At 38.5% G+C, this 19,611-nt stretch overlaps 4 protein-coding genes across 6 annotated transcripts in view; 2 read left to right on the top strand and 2 right to left on the bottom strand.

The window, feature by feature from the left end:
* Nucleotides 1–103: 103 nt before the first annotated feature.
* On the top strand, nt 104–5,542 carry LOC141426362 (uncharacterized). The gene is made up of 3 exons (XM_074085211.1): nt 104–565; nt 1,954–2,195; nt 5,224–5,542. The coding sequence occupies exons 1-3, from the start codon at nt 214–216 to the stop codon at nt 5,380–5,382; spliced, it is 753 nt and encodes a 250-aa protein (XP_073941312.1). The 5' UTR covers nt 104–213; the 3' UTR covers nt 5,383–5,542.
* A 339-nt stretch (nt 5,543–5,881) lies between these two features.
* Nucleotides 5,882–7,815, bottom strand: LOC141426359 (rRNA-processing protein UTP23 homolog). Its single transcript, XM_074085208.1, has 2 exons — nt 7,672–7,815; nt 5,882–6,539 (listed from the first exon to the last, which is right to left on the bottom strand). The coding sequence occupies exons 1-2, from the start codon at nt 7,789–7,791 to the stop codon at nt 5,901–5,903; spliced, it is 759 nt and encodes a 252-aa protein (XP_073941309.1). The 5' UTR covers nt 7,792–7,815; the 3' UTR covers nt 5,882–5,900.
* Nucleotides 6,448–7,899, bottom strand: LOC141426361 (anaphase-promoting complex subunit 13). 2 transcript variants are annotated; one of them, XM_074085209.1, is made up of 3 exons: nt 7,809–7,899; nt 7,318–7,541; nt 6,448–6,539 (listed from the first exon to the last, which is right to left on the bottom strand). In XM_074085209.1, exon 2 carries the CDS (start codon nt 7,538–7,540, stop codon nt 7,328–7,330), a length of 213 nt encoding a protein of 70 aa, XP_073941310.1. In that variant the 5' UTR covers nt 7,541; nt 7,809–7,899; the 3' UTR covers nt 6,448–6,539; nt 7,318–7,327. The 2 variants fall into 2 exon arrangements, with proteins under 2 accessions (XP_073941310.1, XP_073941311.1); XM_074085210.1 differs by lacking the exon at nt 7,809–7,899 and adding an exon at nt 7,672–7,762.
* Nucleotides 7,900–8,060: 161 nt separating this feature from the next.
* Rab5 (RAS oncogene family member Rab5) overlaps nt 8,061–19,611 on the top strand; it is an 87,359-nt gene continuing 75,808 nt past the window's right edge. The window contains exons 1-2 of one of the 2 annotated variants that reach the window (XM_074085206.1): nt 8,061–8,276; nt 17,743–17,990. In XM_074085206.1, the coding sequence (XP_073941307.1) occupies nt 17,746–17,990 (245 nt within the window). In that variant the 5' untranslated portion in view covers nt 8,061–8,276; nt 17,743–17,745. Of the gene's footprint in view, nt 8,277–8,341; nt 8,927–17,742; nt 17,991–19,611 lie in introns of those variants that run through there. The other variant, XM_074085207.1, reaches the window with a different exon arrangement.

Here is a 19,611-nt window from a genome sequence, read left to right as displayed (position 1 = left end):
ATATAAACCATAGGCTATCCGGCTTCTATCCTAGCTTTGGACTAACCTTATAAAGCTGTATGTCATAATAAAACTAAATCAGTGCTGTCATGCTGTGATTTACTGTCATATTGACCTACGTGACACATGACTAACGAGTGAACTGTTGTAAGATTCGATTCCAAACGCTTAGTGACCGCCATAAGCATAAGATACCTATATTCAGTGCAAGCTATGGAGCCGTGCTTGCCCTGTGAAAAACCGGACAGCAAAAAGCTAATTGAGACCACAACAGTCGATTCGAGATCGGGTTCCCCACCTTCTCAACTTTCAGAAGCCACACACATTTTCGCTGCATCAGCACCCTTGGTGCCTCCTAGGGTTTCCGAAGAGGTCCAAGTTAAGACCCAGACATCAGCTCCTAGTTATTTTTTCTCGTTGAAGGAGAATGATGCCCCTCCGTTTAGAAAGCCGGGAAAAGAAGCCTGGCCCCATATACTGATTGGGACGATTATGACCGAGGCGGAGGTTATAGAGATGATCGCAGCGGCCGATTCTGAGACGAACGGATTGAGGAAATTTATCGGTAAGAGCACGAGTATAAAGCGGCTTACACTGAGTCGTTCCGCAAAAGTGTAAAGAATATGGTAGTCGGCCGCATTCGGCGAGCGACAGCTGCCACCGTCTTAATATGGCCGCCGCAGTAGACGGACAGACTAATGTAAAGGCGACGTTCGTTCGCCGAAGTAGTTTGAAACAAATTCGGCGACCGCATTAGGTGAACGACGCAGTGTAATTGCCGCTTAAAGTAACTAGGTAATAGGTATATGAGAAACGATACAAGTATTACCTCTTTTCTGCAGGTAAACAAAACTTTCATAGTATCTACTTACCTACTTGCTATTGGATCGAAGTGAGAGAAAACAGCAAGAGGCGCCTCTTTCCAGTTTCCATTGCAAAATAAAGTTTTGATGATAGTGACGTTTAGGCAGATCATGATATTCCTAGGCATAAGTATCATGAAACGCCGCCATTTCATGATTTGGCCAGTTTAGGCAGATCATGAAATTCCTAGGCATATCATGATACGCCGCCATATCGGTTCTGGCACTTCGCTGGCCGCTGCCGCGGCACGCTCGCTTCGCTCGCTCGGCTCGTGCGTTGTGGTTACAATTCATAGTAACCACTCTTTGCTTCCCACGATACGCCCGGTATACCGGAGAGCCAGGAATATCGACGAATGCGTTGCTCTAACTAATCGATCTGCCGTATTCTTTCTCAGGCACATCGTGATATGCGTGGCCAAGTTTCAAGCATATCATGAAATGGCGCCATTTCACAATACGCCTAGGAATATCGTGATCTGGCGGATTTTACGATCGGCCGCCGACATATAGGTACAATCTCGCTCTACGTTGATCAAGGGCTAAGCTCCGGCGCAGTACCTATCTATGCCTTTAGATTTGACTAGTAGTGAGTGCTCAGTTGTATATTGACTGAGTCATCTGCCTCACGAACCATCCGCATAAGGCATGATTTTATTTGACGGGACTCAAAATCTAACCGAAAATTACTACCTACCTATGTACCATCAGCCAAATAAGTGGTCTATCAATTTTTAAACAAGTTCCTATCAAATGAATATGTCGCTAAAGTCGAACTTTCAAGTTGACAGACATGTATTGGCATTATTGTTTTGTGACGTGCAAACGATTATCAACTTTAGGGTGGTAGACCACATGTTTGGCTGATGGTACCCCGTGAGGGTGCTGGCTGGCGCATCCAGTTACGCAGCTATTGACAGCAAAAAGTAGCGAACGTATCGTACTTTTGGGGCCACCATGACGCCTAGCGATCTGGGGACTGGGCCTGGGCTACCTACCTACTGGCATTGGTAGTAAAGTACCCTGTAAATCCATTAGTCGCAAGCACGTTGGTGTCCTAGATACGAAGTCCTTGGGATTTAAATTGCAGGCAGCTTCCTGGTCGGTAAGAAAATAACAGAAAATTACAACATCTCCGAGAAGCAGTTCCTAATCAGCTTGCTGACGGAAGCCATAGACTACGCGGCGCAGCGGGAGTTCAGCGCGCTCAAACTGGCGGCGCTGCTCACCGTCTACTTGGCCACGCATTTGTACTTCAAGTGGTACTTCTGGTCGCCGCCGGCGGCTGTGTGGGCGTATTTTAAAGAGATAATGATACGGCACACCATAGAGGTTGCTAATAATGAAATAACCTGAATATAGTCGTTTTTGAACGCTACGTACCTATTCTAATCGCAACTGCAGACTGCCCATAGGTATATACATCGCAATCTCAATCCCGATTTCGATTGCAATGGGTGGCGGAGATCACCGCATGATCGCTCGATTGTGTAGGATATATACTTATGCTATAATATGTATGGGTGGGCGGCAGTTGTAGTTGGAAAGCAAGCAGTCTGTAATGTAATGGCGCTCTAATGTACTTATATACCTTGACAAGTTCGTATGTGATACTTGGTAGAAACCAGATGCAGTCAGCATTTGCCGTACTTGTCAAAAAATCATTATACAGGCCGAGTTTCACATAGGAACTTGTCAAGGTACTTACATACATCTTTTTCTACAGTTATTGAAAGCCCGTACGTATCTTTTTAACACAATTCGCTTGTGGTTTGTGTATAGAGCTTTTAAAGGCTACCACCGGTAGTAAGTAATGTGTTTTGTATCAGATTCGATAGGCATGCTACTCGGATAAGGTGGAGGCTACAATAGCGAATCTCTCTCTAGGCGGAGGTTATGCGTCGGAACTTGTAGGTATGTATTGCGTCAGAGTTGAGAAACTTCGATGGCGCCATGTAGAATTTGGATTTTCTATATTTCCTCACTAGATGGTGTTAGGAGTCTACAGTGGAATCATAGAGCAAGCTTCGTGTGCGAATGCTAATGAGCGAACTGTAATTGCCGACCCGAATTGAGAAATAATAAATATACCCACGACCTGATAATTTAAACCCTCATGTAATTGCCATAAGGGTCCGGATTATCAGGTCGTGCATTAGCCCTTCGTTTCAGTCAGCAAATACTTGTACTTACTAGAGATGTGCCGATCATGACTTTGGCCGACTAGCCGACTAGCCGACTAGCCGATTAGTCGGTTGTAAAGAAGCCGACTAATCGGCCGACTAGTCGGCCAAGCCGATCACAACTTCGGGGATTTTCGCGACGCTTTGTTAACCAGCTGATTTGGGCGCAAGTCGCAACCGACGCTTGTAAGCGTGTCGGAACCTGTTTATTTTATTTTATTCGTATTATTTTATTTTTAGATTTTTGCTTTTGTATCTAACAAAGCGGTGTTTTTGTGAAAAAATATTGTGTAAAAATAATGCCTACTATTATTGTTCATTAAAGTGAGAGCAAACAAAAAAATAAAATTTAATCATGTCAAAAAGAACGGCAATTGAAAAGGCTATAACATCGTAGACCACATACATGCGTTGCGGCAGGTTATACAGAAGACCGAAGAGTATAACCTCCCCCTTTGCCTTGCATTTGTAAACTACGAGAAAGCCTTCGATTCGATCGAGACTTGGGCTGTGCTGCAGGCTCTCCAGCGGTGCCAAGACCGGTATATCGAAGTGTTGAAGTGACTGTACGAAAATGCCACTATGTCCGTCCGACTGACTACCGGACTAAAGCACGACGCCTATTCCTCGGCAGCGGGGAGTCAGACAAGGAGATGTGATCTCTCCGAAAATGTTCACTGCTGCACTGGAGGATTGCTTTTAAGATTCTGAACTGAGAAGGACAAGGCATCAACATTAATGGCGAGTTCTTTAATCACCTTCGAATCGCCGACGATATTGTAGTCATGGCTGAGAGACCATGGAGGACTTCAGTGCTATGCTCGCCGACCTCAGCAGTTTCCGACCGAGTTGGCCTGAAAATAAACATAGACAAGACGTAAGTCATGTCTAATGTCCATGTTGTGCCAACTTCCGTAATAGTCGGAGGCTCTGCGCTCGAAGTTGTTGACGACTATGTATACCTGAGACAAACGGTCCAGATAGGTAGATCCAATTTCGAGAAAGAGATCACTCGTCGAATCCGACTCGGCTGGGCAGCGTTCGGGAAGCTTCGCAGTGTCTTTTCTTCTAAATTATCGCAGTGTTTGAAGTCCAAAGTCTTTGACCAGTGTGTGTTGCCGTGATGACTTACGGATCTGAGACGTGGTCGCTAACGATGGGCCTCATGAGGAAGCTCAAAGTCACTCAGTGGGCTATGGAGAGGGCTATGCACGGGGTTTCTCTGCGGGATAGAATCCGAAATGATGACATCCGCAGTAAAACTAAGGTTACCGACATAGCCCGAAGAATAGCGAAACTGAAGTGGCAGTGGGCAGGGCACATTGCTCGCAGAACTGATGGCCGATAGGGTCAGAAGGTTCACGAATGGCGTCCGCGGACCGGGAGACGAGGTGTCGGTAGGCCTCCAACAAGATGGAGCGACGACCCGGTTAAGATTGCGGGATCGCGGTGAATGCGGAAAGCACAAGACCGATCTGAGTGGAGAGCCTTGGAGGAGGTCTATGTCCAGCAGTGGACGTCTTTCAGCTGACATGATGATGTCAAACAGAAAGTCTCGTATAAGGATTTTTTTAACAATTAGACAATGATTCCCGTAAAGTCAAATAGGTATAACTAATTACAAAATATTATTTCTCGCGTGGGCAAGGAAAAACAGTAAATACTACAAAAAATTAACAGCTTAAGGTTTTTATATAATGTAATTCCCCCTCTGTGTACCAATACCTACATGAAAATAAATATTTGATTGAAATATACGTACAAAGTAAGAAGCCGGATAGTCGGCGCTTTTTGCCGACTATTCGCCGACTAGTCGCCGACTACAAAAGTGGCCGGATAGTCGGCTTTCCCGACTAGTCGGCACATCTCTAGTACTTACACAAACCGCCCCCCAAGCTTCCATGGATGCAGTGGCGTAACTATAGGGTGGCAGGGCTGGCAAAATGCCACGGGCCCCCGGCCCAAGAGGCCGCGAGCTCAGAAATATTTTTTTAACATTGTACCTGAGTATTTTATTTTACTTAAAATTAAACTAAGTACAATGTGACGACTTTTACTGATAGGGCTACATCAAAAGAATTTGCCACGGGCCCCAGATGGTATAGTTACGCCACTGCATGGATGGATATACCTGGCATGCCAGTGAAACCCAAATTATGTTACTGTTCTTTGTCCAGGACTCGCCTGATGGTGAAGAAGTGTTCGAGCCCGAGGAATGCTATGACATCCTGACTCACTTTCACACCACGTATCTGAGCAACTTACCGCTCGTGCATCTGGTCACCTTCCGCGCTCATAGACTTAAATTTATGTGGCCTTTTAAGCCAAAGGCTTAGATCATTTTATTTTTGTTTTAAGTCAAAGAGGATGGAGATGCTCATTATACAGTACACTGAGACTGCTCCATTCAAGTAACAGTAATCTTGCTAGAAGATGCTGCAGGGGCCGCACTGATACAAGAGGTTCCTAGCGTAATCTATAAAAAATGTTGACAATTTGTACAGGTTTTGTTTGTGAAATATTGAAATACATGAATATTTTCTAAATTCTGGTTTTATTTAATTACTGATAAGTCTGCATCTAACTTGAATGGTTACAAATAGATAAATCCATAACAGATTTTGACTTAATTTGATATGGAACTATGGAGGTAGCTGAGACCATTGGAAGCTTGGACATTGGATAGCTTTTACCTTGGGGAAATTGTATAATTCTAACGGGATAGTGATGGTGATGATGGTGACCAAAGATGACCAAAGTCATGGGCAACATCTAATTTGTAGATTATAAAAGTGAGGATTCTACATAATATGGTTGTTTTAATAAAACCAAATATCTCTTAAAACTAATATATTTAAATGTTTACAGCACTTTTCAGTTGTTCCTTCAAGTGTTTAGGCAACTTCTTTTTCTTTCTCTTTTTTACTTTGCCCTCACTCACTCCCTCAGATTTAGCTTCTTGCTTTTTTGCTGGTTTCTTTTTCTTCTTTTTACAAGACAAAGGGTTAGGGTTATGAGGTTTTTTCTTTTTAAATACAGCTTCCTTGCATTCATTTTCTTTGATGCCCAAAACTTCCTTCATCTTTTTAAGAGTTTCATTTTGTGGTTCACTTATGAAAGGGTTTGTTTCAAGATTTTGTCCAGCTTTGTCATAGCTAGCTTTGGATGGCTTTTCTAGGGTAGGTGATTTATTGTGTAGATATAAGAGTGGCATTCCAGGCTTCAGCCTAAGCTTCTCTTGCAAATCGCGATCTTGTGTTGCTATTATGTAATGTTTCAAATTCTTCTTACCAACCATAGACAATATGCAATTAGCACCCGATATGGCATCTTTGTGTCCACATTCATGGATCCCAAATTGTTTGAGAATAGTTAGTGCTCCATGGGTCTTTTTTGCAATCTTCTCTGTCTCAATTATGATACATCTAGTTGTTAATAGTTTAACTTGGCTGTTGAGATATTTTGGGACTTGCTCTTTTATATTGATGTGTTCCTGAAATACAAGACAAGGGATACATAACATATGTAATTAATTAACCTTACATCACAAAGCAGTTGCAGTTTCAGAATCAGCTTAAACTCTTCACCGCCAGAGTCATTCAGTCGTGACAGCCAATGGAATGCCTCACACGTCACGGCCATCTATACATGTCCAACATTCAACTCAAAATGAATCCTTCTGCAATGGAATTAAAGATCAAGTTGATTTGTCGCTGGTTTTCTGTGGCGTACAGAGCATGTCACTTTGTTTTGAGGAGGTGAAGAGGTTAAATAGAAATTGTATTGTTAACACATTCATTGATAGGGACATTTGATTTGAAATATGTGACTGCTAAAATGGATAATGTGAGGCTATTGAAGAATATAATAACCATATAAGTTATTTTAATAATGCATAGTGTATGCAACGCTAGTGACGGTGGCACACTGCTGTAACACAAACTATCAACTACTTACCCTGAAATCGGCCTAATGCACACCAATACCTAAAGTAAATGGGGTCCTATATCTGTTTTTTTTTTAGGAAATGGAATATCTTGGATGATTTTTACTGTGTATGGACCCTCTTTACTTTAGTCCAACTAACCACTGGCCTCCTTCCTTCCTTTGCGCTGTCATCGTTCATCCACTATTACCTCTCATATTTTGTTTTCTAGAATTTTTTACCGTACAAGGCAAAATTGTCCTCTAATGGACAGAGCCATATTTAAAAAAAAAAGCCACTGGCCTAGCATGATAGAATAAATATAAATGAACTAAGTAATATATACCTAGCCTAGATTACTGCTCCTTGTTCGCGGGGGGCTCGGGATAGTTTTCCTGCCAGCGCATGCTCTGCTCTTTAAGCGTCAAGTGCGAGTCGGCGCTGTCGGCCTCGGGGTCCGGCAGCTCCTCCGGCGGCACCGCGATGTCCTCGTCAGGGAGCTTCTCCAGCCGCCACTCCTCATCCACGACGTCGAGAAGACGACCGTTACGCCGGTATTTACTGTCCATTCTGAAGTATTATTGAAACTTAAAATGTGTATTAAACCCTAAAAATGGGTGGATAAGACGCTCAGGGGTTTGTAAAGTTACTGGAGAAGGAGCAGAAATCTAAACCAGGGTTACAATGGTGTAAAACTCACGGTGAATGCAGCAAAACAAAACGTCCCGTCAATCAACACCTGATACGGTTGGTGAAAACCAAAGTTGTTGTAGTAGAATTTAAGATATTTCTGTACTTTTTTGTACCGCGTTATCTTCATTTTTATGTTTTACGAACCTGGTTTTCGAAGCTTTTATATAGCAATTTTAGAATCAATCCAAACAAGCAAAACACCACCGCGATCACCACCACGATGTAAGGAATAGACAATCTGTCATCTGTCATTTTTATTTTATAAAGTGAAGAAAAAACTAAATGGATTCTAGGATTTAGGTGCCATCTGTTATCGTGCAAAGGCTACTTAAACTGAAAGAGTAAACCATAGGCTAAAGATGTAATTTTTTAAAGTGACTTTGTGACGTATCGGATCCATAGACAACTTTTTTGTGAAACGTCTCGCTCTCTCGCTTCCATGTTTGTTCGTGGTCATTTTGCATTTCAGTGCTAGATTTTCCAGATTAGCGTTTAAATTGATGATTTTATTCGTGTTACTGTGTAATTAATGAAATTTGTGGCATCACGGCGACCTCGTGAGGACTTGTCGCCCAACAAAAAGCGCATATCGGCGATATAATAACAGGGAGGGTACGTCTTATTCCATGTCCTCATAATCTAGTAAATGCGTCATTTTATCGAATTTTACCTAGACCGGGTTTGTGGCAGTGGTAATAGGCTTATATTTTGGTTTCGTGATTGAGTTGGATAGTTTTGAGTCGGGAAAAACTAGGTGCAGTGTTCTTGAAGGCCTCCAGCTGATTCGGCCGAGGGCGTCACTCGGGTCAATTGGTGCCGAGACTAGACTTGTAGGATACGTATTGATACGGCCAGATACGGTTAGTCATCATCATAACAGACACGTTTTCGTGTGTGCCCGATAATAAATCTACGAAGTCTCGGGTTGTGATGTGGAAAAATGTGCCAAATAATCTGTGATAAAGTGTCAAATCCCTTTTGTTTCTTTGTGTCGAGCGTGACGATACGGCGCTAGATAATGATCTTGTTTACCGTTCTTTATTCCAGTTCACATTGTAATCCTGTGCACACAGACTCTGCTCTTGTTTGTTTGATCAGATTGTTTTTCTAGTCACCAGTTCTTTTCATGCTAAGGAAGTGATCATTCAGCCATATTTTTTTTAATTAATTGCATTAGAGGTTCTTACTGGATGTTTGTGAGAGCAGTGTGAGTGGGAACTTGTCAATGGTTTCTATTTGTGTTTTTGTTGGATTGCTAGCAGGTGAGTTTTTGATAAACCATCATAGTAATTCTTTTCACCTTATTTACTTTCCTGAAAAAACAGCTATCTAACTTTTCCCAACTTATTTCACAATGATAAGATGAGATAATAAAGGTTTTTGTTGAAAAACAAATAACGAAAAGAATAATTTATATTTACTGCCTAAAGCACTTTACAATACTTAAGTAGTTAAGTAAAGTAAATTTATTCTGAGTAACTATTTCTCTGATAAAAATAATGTGTGATATATTTTTTTAGACATAGGTACAGTCAAAACCGTTTATAACAATATTGAAGGGACAACAATATTTTGGTTGTTATTCCTAACCAGTGTTACTTGGTATATGAGATTGTGTTGAGGTTTTTTTTTGGTTGTTATATCTGATATGTTGCTATAACTGGTGTCGCTATAAACAGTTTTGACTGTACACTGAACAAGGAAAATTAAAACATTCAATAAAGTCATTTGGGGTTCAAACACATCCTAATTAGAGATGGGCCGAACATGGGTTTCACCGAATACGAATATTCGGCTGTTCGGTAAATTTGTACCGAACCGAATTTCGGCCGTGTTACATAATTGACTTATGTAAAACTAGATATGATTATTTTGTGAAATGTTGAAATTTAATCATGCAACTTGACTAAAATTGCCTTATTTCTCACAATAAAGACCTGATTGATTATAACATATTATTTTATAAAATTGTAGTTTAATCTCAAAACAGCTACCTACATACTTAATTTTGTTTAAATTAATAACCATCTGTTGTATCTACTGTTATTGAATTATACTACAGTGTCAACAAAAGCTTACTGTAGCTAATAAAATACATTTATCATTCACTCATACATGGCTCAATACAGTAAAAAGTTTTGTGGTACACTTTGCGAACATTCGGTGATTTAGCCGAATATTCAATACGAATATTAGGTAAACTATGCCGAATACCTATAAACGAATATTCGGCCATTATCCTAATACTCTAGTGTATCACCTGACACTCCTACATTCCTGGACACCCTGCATTTAACTTTCTTGGTAACCTCTTTAATTTTTCATGGGCATGTTACTTGGTAATACCATAACAAGCCCTGTGACATGTCAGTGTAAGTGGTATACGTTATGCCTATCCAATTTATTAAAAGTGTAAACAAACCAATTTAATAAAAATTCTTGTATAAACACCCACTGGATCGAATCAATAACACATTTATCTATAATTTGTGTCTTTTAACTAGATGTCTAATCACTTTTTCTTTTTCATCAAAATTCACTTGATTTCAATATTTATTTTTCATTTGAAAAATCTTTGTCAAAATCTGATGTTATTTTTGATAATATAAAGGGCTGTACTTTGCTGGGAGTATCTCCCTACTCATACGCCACTGACATGACATCTGCTTATAGCCATTAGGGCTGATTGCATGATTTTATTTAAAAAAAAATTTTTTTTTTGATTGAAACATGTTTATAATCTAGCATAGACTAGCATAGAGATGGTGGAAAATTTGACATTTTAAAAATAGATTAATGTGCGGATGAATATGCAATTTTTATTTACTTTCCTTAAAATTCTTTGGAATTAAATCAAGTATTTTATATAATAAAATAGACAAAAATACTTTGATCTATTCAATTAATAAATAATTGATTTACAGAACAGATTAATTATTTTGCAATAGGTTCTAGGTTTTCACATCACAAAAATGTCTATGGTCGGGTTAATGGCGTCTTTGTTTACGCTTTTCATAAATTGGATTGGAATACAATATTTATTTGGTCAATATTTATTTTTATATATTTGGACGACCGGATTGGTTCGATTCCCGGCCAGGGAAGACATTTGTATGAATAATATGAATGTTTGTTCTCGGGCCTTGGATGCTTAATGTATATTTAAGTATGTATCTATCTATATAAGTATGTTTATCTGTTGCCTAGTAGGGCTAGGTCAATTGGTGTCAAGTGTCCATGATATTTATTTATTTATTAAAAAAAAAAAGTTATTGACTTGATTTCATCATATTCAATCAAAATACTCACAAGTATTGAATGAGTGATTCAGGTTTTTTATCTGATGAAGGTACTATAGTATTGAAGGTTACTTACAAGTTAATTAACACCTATGATCATTGTTACAAACTTTGTTAGATTTCTAAGAACAATATAATGAGTGGCTTTTACCAGATTAAGTTTCTTTTTGAGCACATTTTCTTTATTGTTCTGTCATAGAAAAGTAAATTAGATGTATTTTGATTAAAACAACTATAATTGTTTTTATGAATGCCTTTATTCCCTTAGCCTGATTCACCACCTATTGGTAAATTTTATGTGCCAAATAAATATAATGCTGTCTCTATTTGTTTTGTCCAAATAAAGAGTCACTATGTCATTTTTCTGGAACATAAAATGGTGAAGCTGAAACAAGCTCTAAAAGCACTATGTTATCTGTTATGAAAAAATCTATTATTAAAAAAAATAGTTAACATAAATTTGAGCTTAATGCACTTGATGATGTTAAGTAGTTAAAAATAGCATTAACAAAGCATTAATAATCTGTTTTTGACTACCATTTCAACTACAATTAATTAATGTCAAGACACTCCTATCCTATTTCATTCATTTGATCTGAGGATTGTGTTATATTCAGCAGTGACATGAATATTTTCAATAGGCAACAAAGACACTGAGAGAATTGTGTTGGGTATGTCTTCAGATCCAATGCCTTGGAGTTAGTGTACACAACTTTTCCCGTACTTGTCATTACTTACATTATGTGCAAAAATTAGACAATCCAGGGAGAATCTAGTTATTATGGTGCCATTCCACTGGTGTTCTGTGTATTTCTTCCTCAGTTTTCCTAGCACTTTGTGTGTTTGGGTCAATCAAATTTTTCTTGTTTGTTATTGTTCCATTGTCCAAGTAATATAATAACGGCACAGATAACAGTGACTGAGTTTCTTAAAAAAACTTAAAGTATATGTTACTAATGTTCTTAGGAAATAGTCCATATAATAATGGGCTTATAACTATGACAAGAGTGTATGTTAGATGAATTTTATCCATAGAACATTTAAAATTACGCTTATCAGGAGACATGACTGTGGCAAAGAGGTACAAGAAAAAGTGGATCAACCCAAGGTTGAAGGCCTTTGAACTTTCTTTGGCTTTCTCTTCTTTCTTATTTCATCACCTATATTATTTCATGTATTTATTGTTTAGTTTAACCTAGTGTATCATATCCTCATTTCAGATAGTAACTGGTAGTTATCCCACCGAAAACTGGCTGATTATCAAACAAGTCGTCCACCTACCCACCGTGTCTCTGTCAACCTCGACACTGGCAGAATCATCAAAAAATTGATGGAGCCACTTTTCCTAAATTTGAATTGAATTGAAGAGTTACACTCTTGTCGGTGTAGCCGATGAATGGCTCTCGACTTCTCTCTACTCAAAGCTGCCTCCTTAACCTCCTTATACAACATAACGGCTACCTTCTTTTTTATTTGCTTTGTATAATCAATTCTTTGTCTCCCTCTTTTTCGCTTCCCTTCCAATTTTCCTTCTGAGATGACATTTATGAACTCATCATGTTGTATAAGATGACCAATCATTTTTCCTCTCCGATTCTCTATTGTTTGTTCTCTGTTGTTTGTTGATTCTCTTTGGCTTTAGACAGCATTTTTTAATCATTGCTTCATGGTTTTCTGCTGTTTTATTTAATCAGTTTTTAATTGTTAAGAATTAATTGGACGGTGACTTCCAATTAACTCTTCATGTAGTTTCTGACCTACATTGCTATCAGCATTTCACTGTTATCATGAGTTATTATATAGGTCACTCACGCTGTTGTGTCTGGCCCTTGAGATTATTAGTGTTGTTGCCCTGCCCTAGTCAGTTGTTATATTGTCAATCAACTTGTGAGCTTCAGACTAATAAAAACTGGCCGCGAATGAAGGTCACGTATTACGGAAACGGATCAAGTATACTTATTCCTAATGGTTCAACTATTACGTTGGTCAGTTATGGCATAAAAGGATCAACATTTTTTCTTAATGGATCAACTCTATTGGTACACTCACCTGTATTAGTATCTGCCACAGCACAGCATAGTTGTATCAGATAATGTTTGCACTCTTTGGTGGGTCAGATATTGCTGCTGGTGACTACATAACCGGCAATATCACGTTTAAAAAACTGCATTGCCTCATGATATTAATATAATAAATAAAAGTTTACAATACAATACAAAGATTTGTACACCAGAAATAGTAAGCAATACAGAAATTTGCCGGTGGTAGGACCTTGTGCAAGGTCCGCCCGGATTGCTACCACCATCTTGCTCGCTAATCCTGCCGTCAAGCAGCAGTGCTTGCACTGTTGTGTTTCGGCGTGGAGAGTAAGACAGCCGGCGAAATTACTGGCACTTGAGGTATCCCATCTTAGGCCTCTAGGTTGGCAACCCATCTGCAATACCCCTGGTGTTGCAGATGTTAATGGGCGGTGGTGATCTCTTACCATCAGGAGACCCTCTTGCTCGTTTGCCATCCATTCAAATAAAAAAATAAATAAAAATAAAACAGATACACAGAGAAAAAACAATAGGCGGCCTTATCGCTTAAGAGCGATCTCTTCCAGGCAACCTTTTTTACAGAAAGGAGGAAGGACTAGTTTACAACAGGTGGTGCATCAAAAGTAGATCAGAAAATTAAAACGTAACAGAAATAAATCTACGAATACATACATAATTATATCATACATATAATATACATGTAAAATAAATATAGGCAGTGAGATAAACAGCAAAAAATAAATAAATAAATTATCATAAAGCTAATTATTAAAAGATGACAGATAGTTAGGGTTGCCACCTTTTTTTAGGGCGAATAAAGTATTTTTTCATTTTAGAAGGACAAAAATAAAGTACACAGAATAAAAAAAGAGTATTTATTATTTCTCCTTAAAAGTGGATACCAGTTTATTTAGTCTCACAAGTACTCATAACCAGTAACGAGCCAGTAAGAATAAGTTTTACGTAAATAGAGTATTTTAGCGTACTTTATTGGTGTCGTAGATTATAAAGTACGCCTACATGAAAAAGAGGACAATACTCTATTTTAGAGTACGGGTGGTAACCCTACAGATAGTGCTCCGTAAGCAGCATAGATTTAATTATGGTCTGTCCCAGAATTCGAGATACTAAAATGACAGTCTGAAATGTCAAACGTAAAAATAATGTGGCCAGCATAAAAGGAACAGTGCTGCTCCGTGATTTCGGTTTCGTAAATAACCGATAAAATGTTTATTTTACGATAGCAAAAATAACATTAATGCATTCAATATTCTACTTTCCATTTTACTTTATCATACGATAAAGTGATGAAATCTAAGCACAGGTAAAAATACAGTGTTCATCACTTAGTGTCAACGTAAAAAATAATACAGATGCTACTACAAAACTAGAAAAACGAAGTTCGTATGGCACCGTCCCTTTCACTCGCGTATTGAATAAGATAAGCGTCAGCGGGACGGCAACATACGAAGTTCGAGTTTTGCATTTCGTAGTCAGGGCCAGCACGGCTACTACGAAATTCGAAAATCGAAGTTCGTGTCGTTCCGTCCTTCTGACACTACTATTTAATTTAATACGTAAGTGAGAGGGACGTTACGGTACGAACTTTGATTTTCGAATTCCGGAGTAGGCCCTCAGATATCACACAACGTCATTGTTCATGTTTTTCGTATTCAAGTGGTATTCAACCGATTTTCGTTACTTTACTCGTATTGTCATCGGATGTGATCAGTGCGTTTTCTCGTGTTTTTATTTTGATATTCATATCATAGAATAATAAATCAAATATTCATTATTCTCATATTATTTAGTTAATGTAAAACTTACTTAGAATGAATTTGAAACTTAAACATCAATATCTATAAAAAGTCGAAATATCTCGAAAACGGTCGCATTTTTATTAGACCTATTTTACCTTTTCTAGAATGTCCTAAGCGCCCTACATTTTAGTACATCACGGATCCGTTCATATCTTAATATTTTACGACATACATACATAGGTACCTACAAAATCTTTCGGTAATAACCGGTTGCGGCACATCACTATTTATGAGACGCAAAAAACAGGTAACACATGAAACGTCATTTTAGTATCTCGAATTCTGGGACAGACCATAGTGACAATGATTTTGCGCGTCGTAAGTCAATCGGTAAGGAATTCCATAACCGAATAGCCTGTACAGTATACATAGAATATACCTAGTGCTTGTGTTATGGGTACTAGGCAATGGATAAACATACATAAATAGATAGATTATTATTATTATTAGCCTATTCTGTCCCACTGCTGAGCAAAGGCCTTCCCCCCATACTTCCACTGCTGTCTGTCCCCTGCACTCAAGGGCAAGTCCTTCAAGTAGTCCAGTTCATCCCACCATCGCCGTCTACCTAGACCTCTCCAGGTCTAGGTCTGCCAGGTCGCCTTTTCGAGTTGGTGGGCGTCCACTCGGTGGTTATCTTGGCCCACACACAACTGATCGAACATGGCCAGCCCAGTAACACTTCAGCTTAGACGCCGTTCGACCTACATCAGTGATTTGAGTCATGGAGCGCAGGGCAGGCAAAGGGAAATATAATACTATTCAATGGAAAAAATCAATCGTGTAAACAAAGCAATTTTTCACGATTACTCCATAGTTACTTACATTTGAACGCCAATCCCGATCATATTCACATCTCAATGAGCTCACCACTGTTTTTAACAATCATTTTATCATTAAATAATCGTGTAAATATGTTTATTTTATTGAATTAATTGGAAGACGAAAATCCGTTATATTTGTCAAATTGACATGATAATTTTTTCCTCACCGAAGTTGGTCTATGGTCGGTCTAGTCTCTGGAAATTTAGTGTTGTACCAACAAAATTAATTATTTGACTGAACCAACCTTACCTACCGATAATTATGGCTGGCTCTGCAAATTAATTTATTCGTAGATATTAATTATTTGTGTTAAGTTACACTATTTAATGAAGGTTTATAAAGGTTTCTAATCCTATCCTACTATCCTACTTCCTACTATATCCTACTAATCCTACTAATATTATAAATGTGAAAGTTTGTGAGTGAGTGAGTGAATATGTTTGTTACTTCTTCACGCTGAAACGGCTGGACGGATTTGGATGAAATTTGGCGAAAAGTTAGATAACCTGGATTACAACATAGGATACTTTTTATCCCGATATTCCCATGGGATAGGGATAAAATCTTGAAATAAAAACCGCTCAGCTTAGAGTCATGAAAATTGGTATGTAGATAGTTTGAAATCTGGAATAAAAAATAGCCTACTTTTTATTTCGATATTCCCACGAGATAGGGATAAAATTTCGAACTAATAACCGCTGGGCTTATAGTCATGAAATTTGACCATGATTGTTTTTAATGTAATGTCAATGAAAACAACGATTTAATTTTCGGGAATTTCACGGCAACTTTTAAAAATCCCGGTATTTCAGCTGCTGGACCTAATGATTTACGTGTGCGAAGCCGCGGGTAAACACTAGTTGGACGATAAAATAGTATTTTAGTAGAAATTATGTAGATTTCTATTTACTAGTATCATATTTACTGTGGAGTCCATTGTTGGACCAAAAAATCATTTTGAATCACTTCCCTGTGTCTACTCTCATTTCCCTGTCTTATGTAAATTTAAAAATGCCTCTTCTAAATTATATCGAAAATACAAACTGAGACATGGATGCACAGAAAAACCAGAAAAAGAGACCAGCGCTGGGAATCGAACCTAGGTCCTCAGCAATCCGTACTGCGTACTATAACCCCTACACCACCGTTGGACAGGAGTCAAGATACAAATTTCTCCTATGCACACATATCTCAGGTTGCCTTTTTCTACTACACTACTTAAGCAGCAAAAAAATCTAAATTAATCCATATTTTAACTGACCCTTTCAATTCTAAAATACTCCATCATAAACCTTGGGGAAAATATACGTCAAAAAATATAAGTGGATATACATGTTTCACCATTTTAAAAATTCTATCCTTAAAGGGGTATAAAGGGGAGTGTAAGTTTTGAACATGAAGTATAAGTTTGTATGGAAGAAACGTTAGGTATATATATTTGAAGATATAATTCTAAAACTTCTTGAAAATGCTATTAAACATTTTAAGTTATTAGGGACATGGAAACATTGTGAATGACTCTTGAACAGGACTAAGAGAATATAATAAGAAATACGTGATTCGCCATTTTTAAAAATTAAACTTAGGGATTACATTAAAGAATGAAATATGAGTAAATTCAAAATAATTATTTACTGCTGATTGAAGTATCTTAAAGAGCTTTCACATCACTAGAGCCAACGTCAGTCAGTCAGTCAGCCAGTCGTCAGTCAAGTGTCAATGTCAGTCATCACATTTGTTTACACAATTGATTTTTTCCATTGAATAGTACCATAGATAGATACATACTTAAATACATATATATTTTTTAAATCTTATATTTTAACAAGGCTTTAGTACACTAAATGTGACTATGCTAGGCCTCATGGGGAGCCTCAGATACATGTTACACTCTCCCTTGTGCCGAAACCTAGTCTTTGCATGCAAGCACAAGTAGTTCCCTGGGATGGCTGGCACAATCAAACCAGGGTATCTTGTACACTTTGTTCTGAATAGTACTATACCAAATGCCCTTCAGATACTTTGTTAAACACTATTTGCCATTGTTCATTACATTTTGCCTTATACATATTAAACAGCAATTATTGATTGGCAGGCGATGGCGACAAACAGGAGCGGTGGGTCACGGCCGAACGGAGCGCCGCAGACCAAGGTGTGCCAGTTCAAGCTGGTGCTGCTGGGCGAGAGCGCCGTGGGGAAGTCCTCGCTGGTGCTGCGCTTCGTCAAGGGGCAGTTCCACGAGTACCAGGAGAGCACCATCGGCGCCGCCTTCCTCACGCAGACCGTCTGCCTCGATGACACCACTGTCAAGTTCGAGATATGGGACACCGCGGGCCAGGAGAGGTCAGTCCACTCAAACTTAAAATAACATTACAAAGCACAACATTCCTGGCACGTAGGTACAGTGAAATTCTGCGATCAACTTCCGTCAGCAGTGTTTCTGGATAACTATGACATTGGGGCTTAAAAGGCCTCTCCTTGAATAGTTGTACTCATAAGCAGTGGTGACCATTTACCATCAAATGACCCGCTTGCTCGTTTTCCTTCCTCTCATGATAATAAAAAAAAAACAACAAGGCTAATAGCACTATATATGTAAAGAAATCTACCACCAGTTCGGAAAAACCTCTGTTCAGAAGGAGGTACCTACATTTTTTAAATCGATCGGATCGAAAAATCGTCTCGGCAAACCCCTAATGGTTTTAAAAGACCTATCCAACGATACCCCACATTATAGGGTTAGATGAGAAAAAAAATCACCCCCACTTTACGTCTATGGGAGGTACCCTAAAAAAAAATTGTTTTGAATTTTTAATTGTACCATTTTGTCGGCATAGTTTACATATATATCCGTGCAAAATTACAGCTTTCTAGCATTGATAGTCCCTGAGCAAAGCCGCTGACGGACAGACAGACAGACAGATGGCGAAACTATAATGGTTCCGTTTTTGCCATTTTGGCTCCGGAACCCTAAAAATGAAACGGGCGATTATTAAACGCTCGAATAAACGCCCAAACGAGTTAATTAATTGTGACATTCAAGTACCTATCCTATCTCCTAATCAATTTAACGACCGACACCGTGGTGTAGCGCGCCATAGTAAACGTCAACACATATTGATATCCTAAGTATTTTCTTTGTACAATTCTTGTGTACACATAATACTAATGCACTAAACGAGTCTAATGATCCAAAGGAGTTTAGTCCTTATTACGTACGCGTTTCGAGATGCAATAGTGTAAGTTGCTTGAAGTTATCTTATCTCTTATCTCATTGAACGAATATCGTTCTTGATGAGTCATTGCTTACCGAGTTACTAGTGAGGAATGTGTTCACTATGTTCTGAGGAATTCTTATTCACGTCGCAAATAAGTAGGGTTTGTTATTGTTATGCACGTCTGTCTGTGGCGTCGTAACTCCCAAATCTATTCAAAGTCAAAGTCAAAAGTCAATCTTTATTCAATATAGACATTTTAGACTATAACAAGCACTTGTGAATGTCAATAAAAAAAACTAGGTACCGCCGGTTCGGAAAAACCTCTGTTGAGAAGAATCCGGCAAGAAACTCAACGATTATATTTTTTTAAACAGATTTACAATATTATTAAATAATAATTATGTATACATCACAAGTGTTTAACACAACTTTATTTTTAACACAGTAGGTTCGCTATTTGAAGGGATCGCTAATGCGGATCGGAATTATTTCCAAATATCCCTGTCCATGATATAATCATTAACTTTATAATACGCCTTTGATATTAATGTCTTCTTGACAATAGATCTGAATTTTGTATCTGTTTCATTTATAATACTTTTTGGAATTTTATCATAAAAACGTATGCAATTTCCCAGAAACGACTTTTTGGTTTTAGCCAGTCTGTAAGACGGTACTTTAAGCTTCCCTGTGTTTCTTTGCCTTTGGCTTATCGACGTTAGTGGGAAAATCACATATGTTCTTCC

This window comes from Choristoneura fumiferana, chromosome 3 (assembly GCF_025370935.1).
Source record: "Choristoneura fumiferana chromosome 3, NRCan_CFum_1, whole genome shotgun sequence".
Lineage (NCBI taxonomy): Eukaryota > Metazoa > Arthropoda > Insecta > Lepidoptera > Tortricidae > Choristoneura > Choristoneura fumiferana.
The sequence above is the reverse complement of the archived record's forward strand: the minus strand, read 5'-3'. Positions and strand labels throughout refer to the sequence as shown.

What these genes read in the sequence shown, in the direction of transcription:
- LOC141426359 (XM_074085208.1), bottom strand. Translation starts at nt 7,791, where the DNA reads ATGAAGATAACGCGGTACAAAAAAGTACAGAAATATCTTAAATTCTAC. An exon ending in TTTGTTTTGCTGCATTCACC is followed by an intron (nt 6,540 to 7,671) that starts GTGAGTTTTACA and finishes CTTGTATTTCAG; the next exon opens with GAACACATCAATATAAAAGA.
- LOC141426362 (XM_074085211.1), top strand. Translation starts at nt 214, where the DNA reads ATGGAGCCGTGCTTGCCCTGTGAAAAACCGGACAGCAAAAAGCTAATT. An exon ending in CGGATTGAGGAAATTTATCG is followed by an intron (nt 566 to 1,953) that starts GTAAGAGCACGA and finishes TTTAAATTGCAG; the next exon opens with GCAGCTTCCTGGTCGGTAAG. An exon ending in TGATACGGCACACCATAGAG is followed by an intron (nt 2,196 to 5,223) that starts GTTGCTAATAAT and finishes TTCTTTGTCCAG; the next exon opens with GACTCGCCTGATGGTGAAGA.
- LOC141426361 (XM_074085209.1), bottom strand. Translation starts at nt 7,540, where the DNA reads ATGGACAGTAAATACCGGCGTAACGGTCGTCTTCTCGACGTCGTGGAT.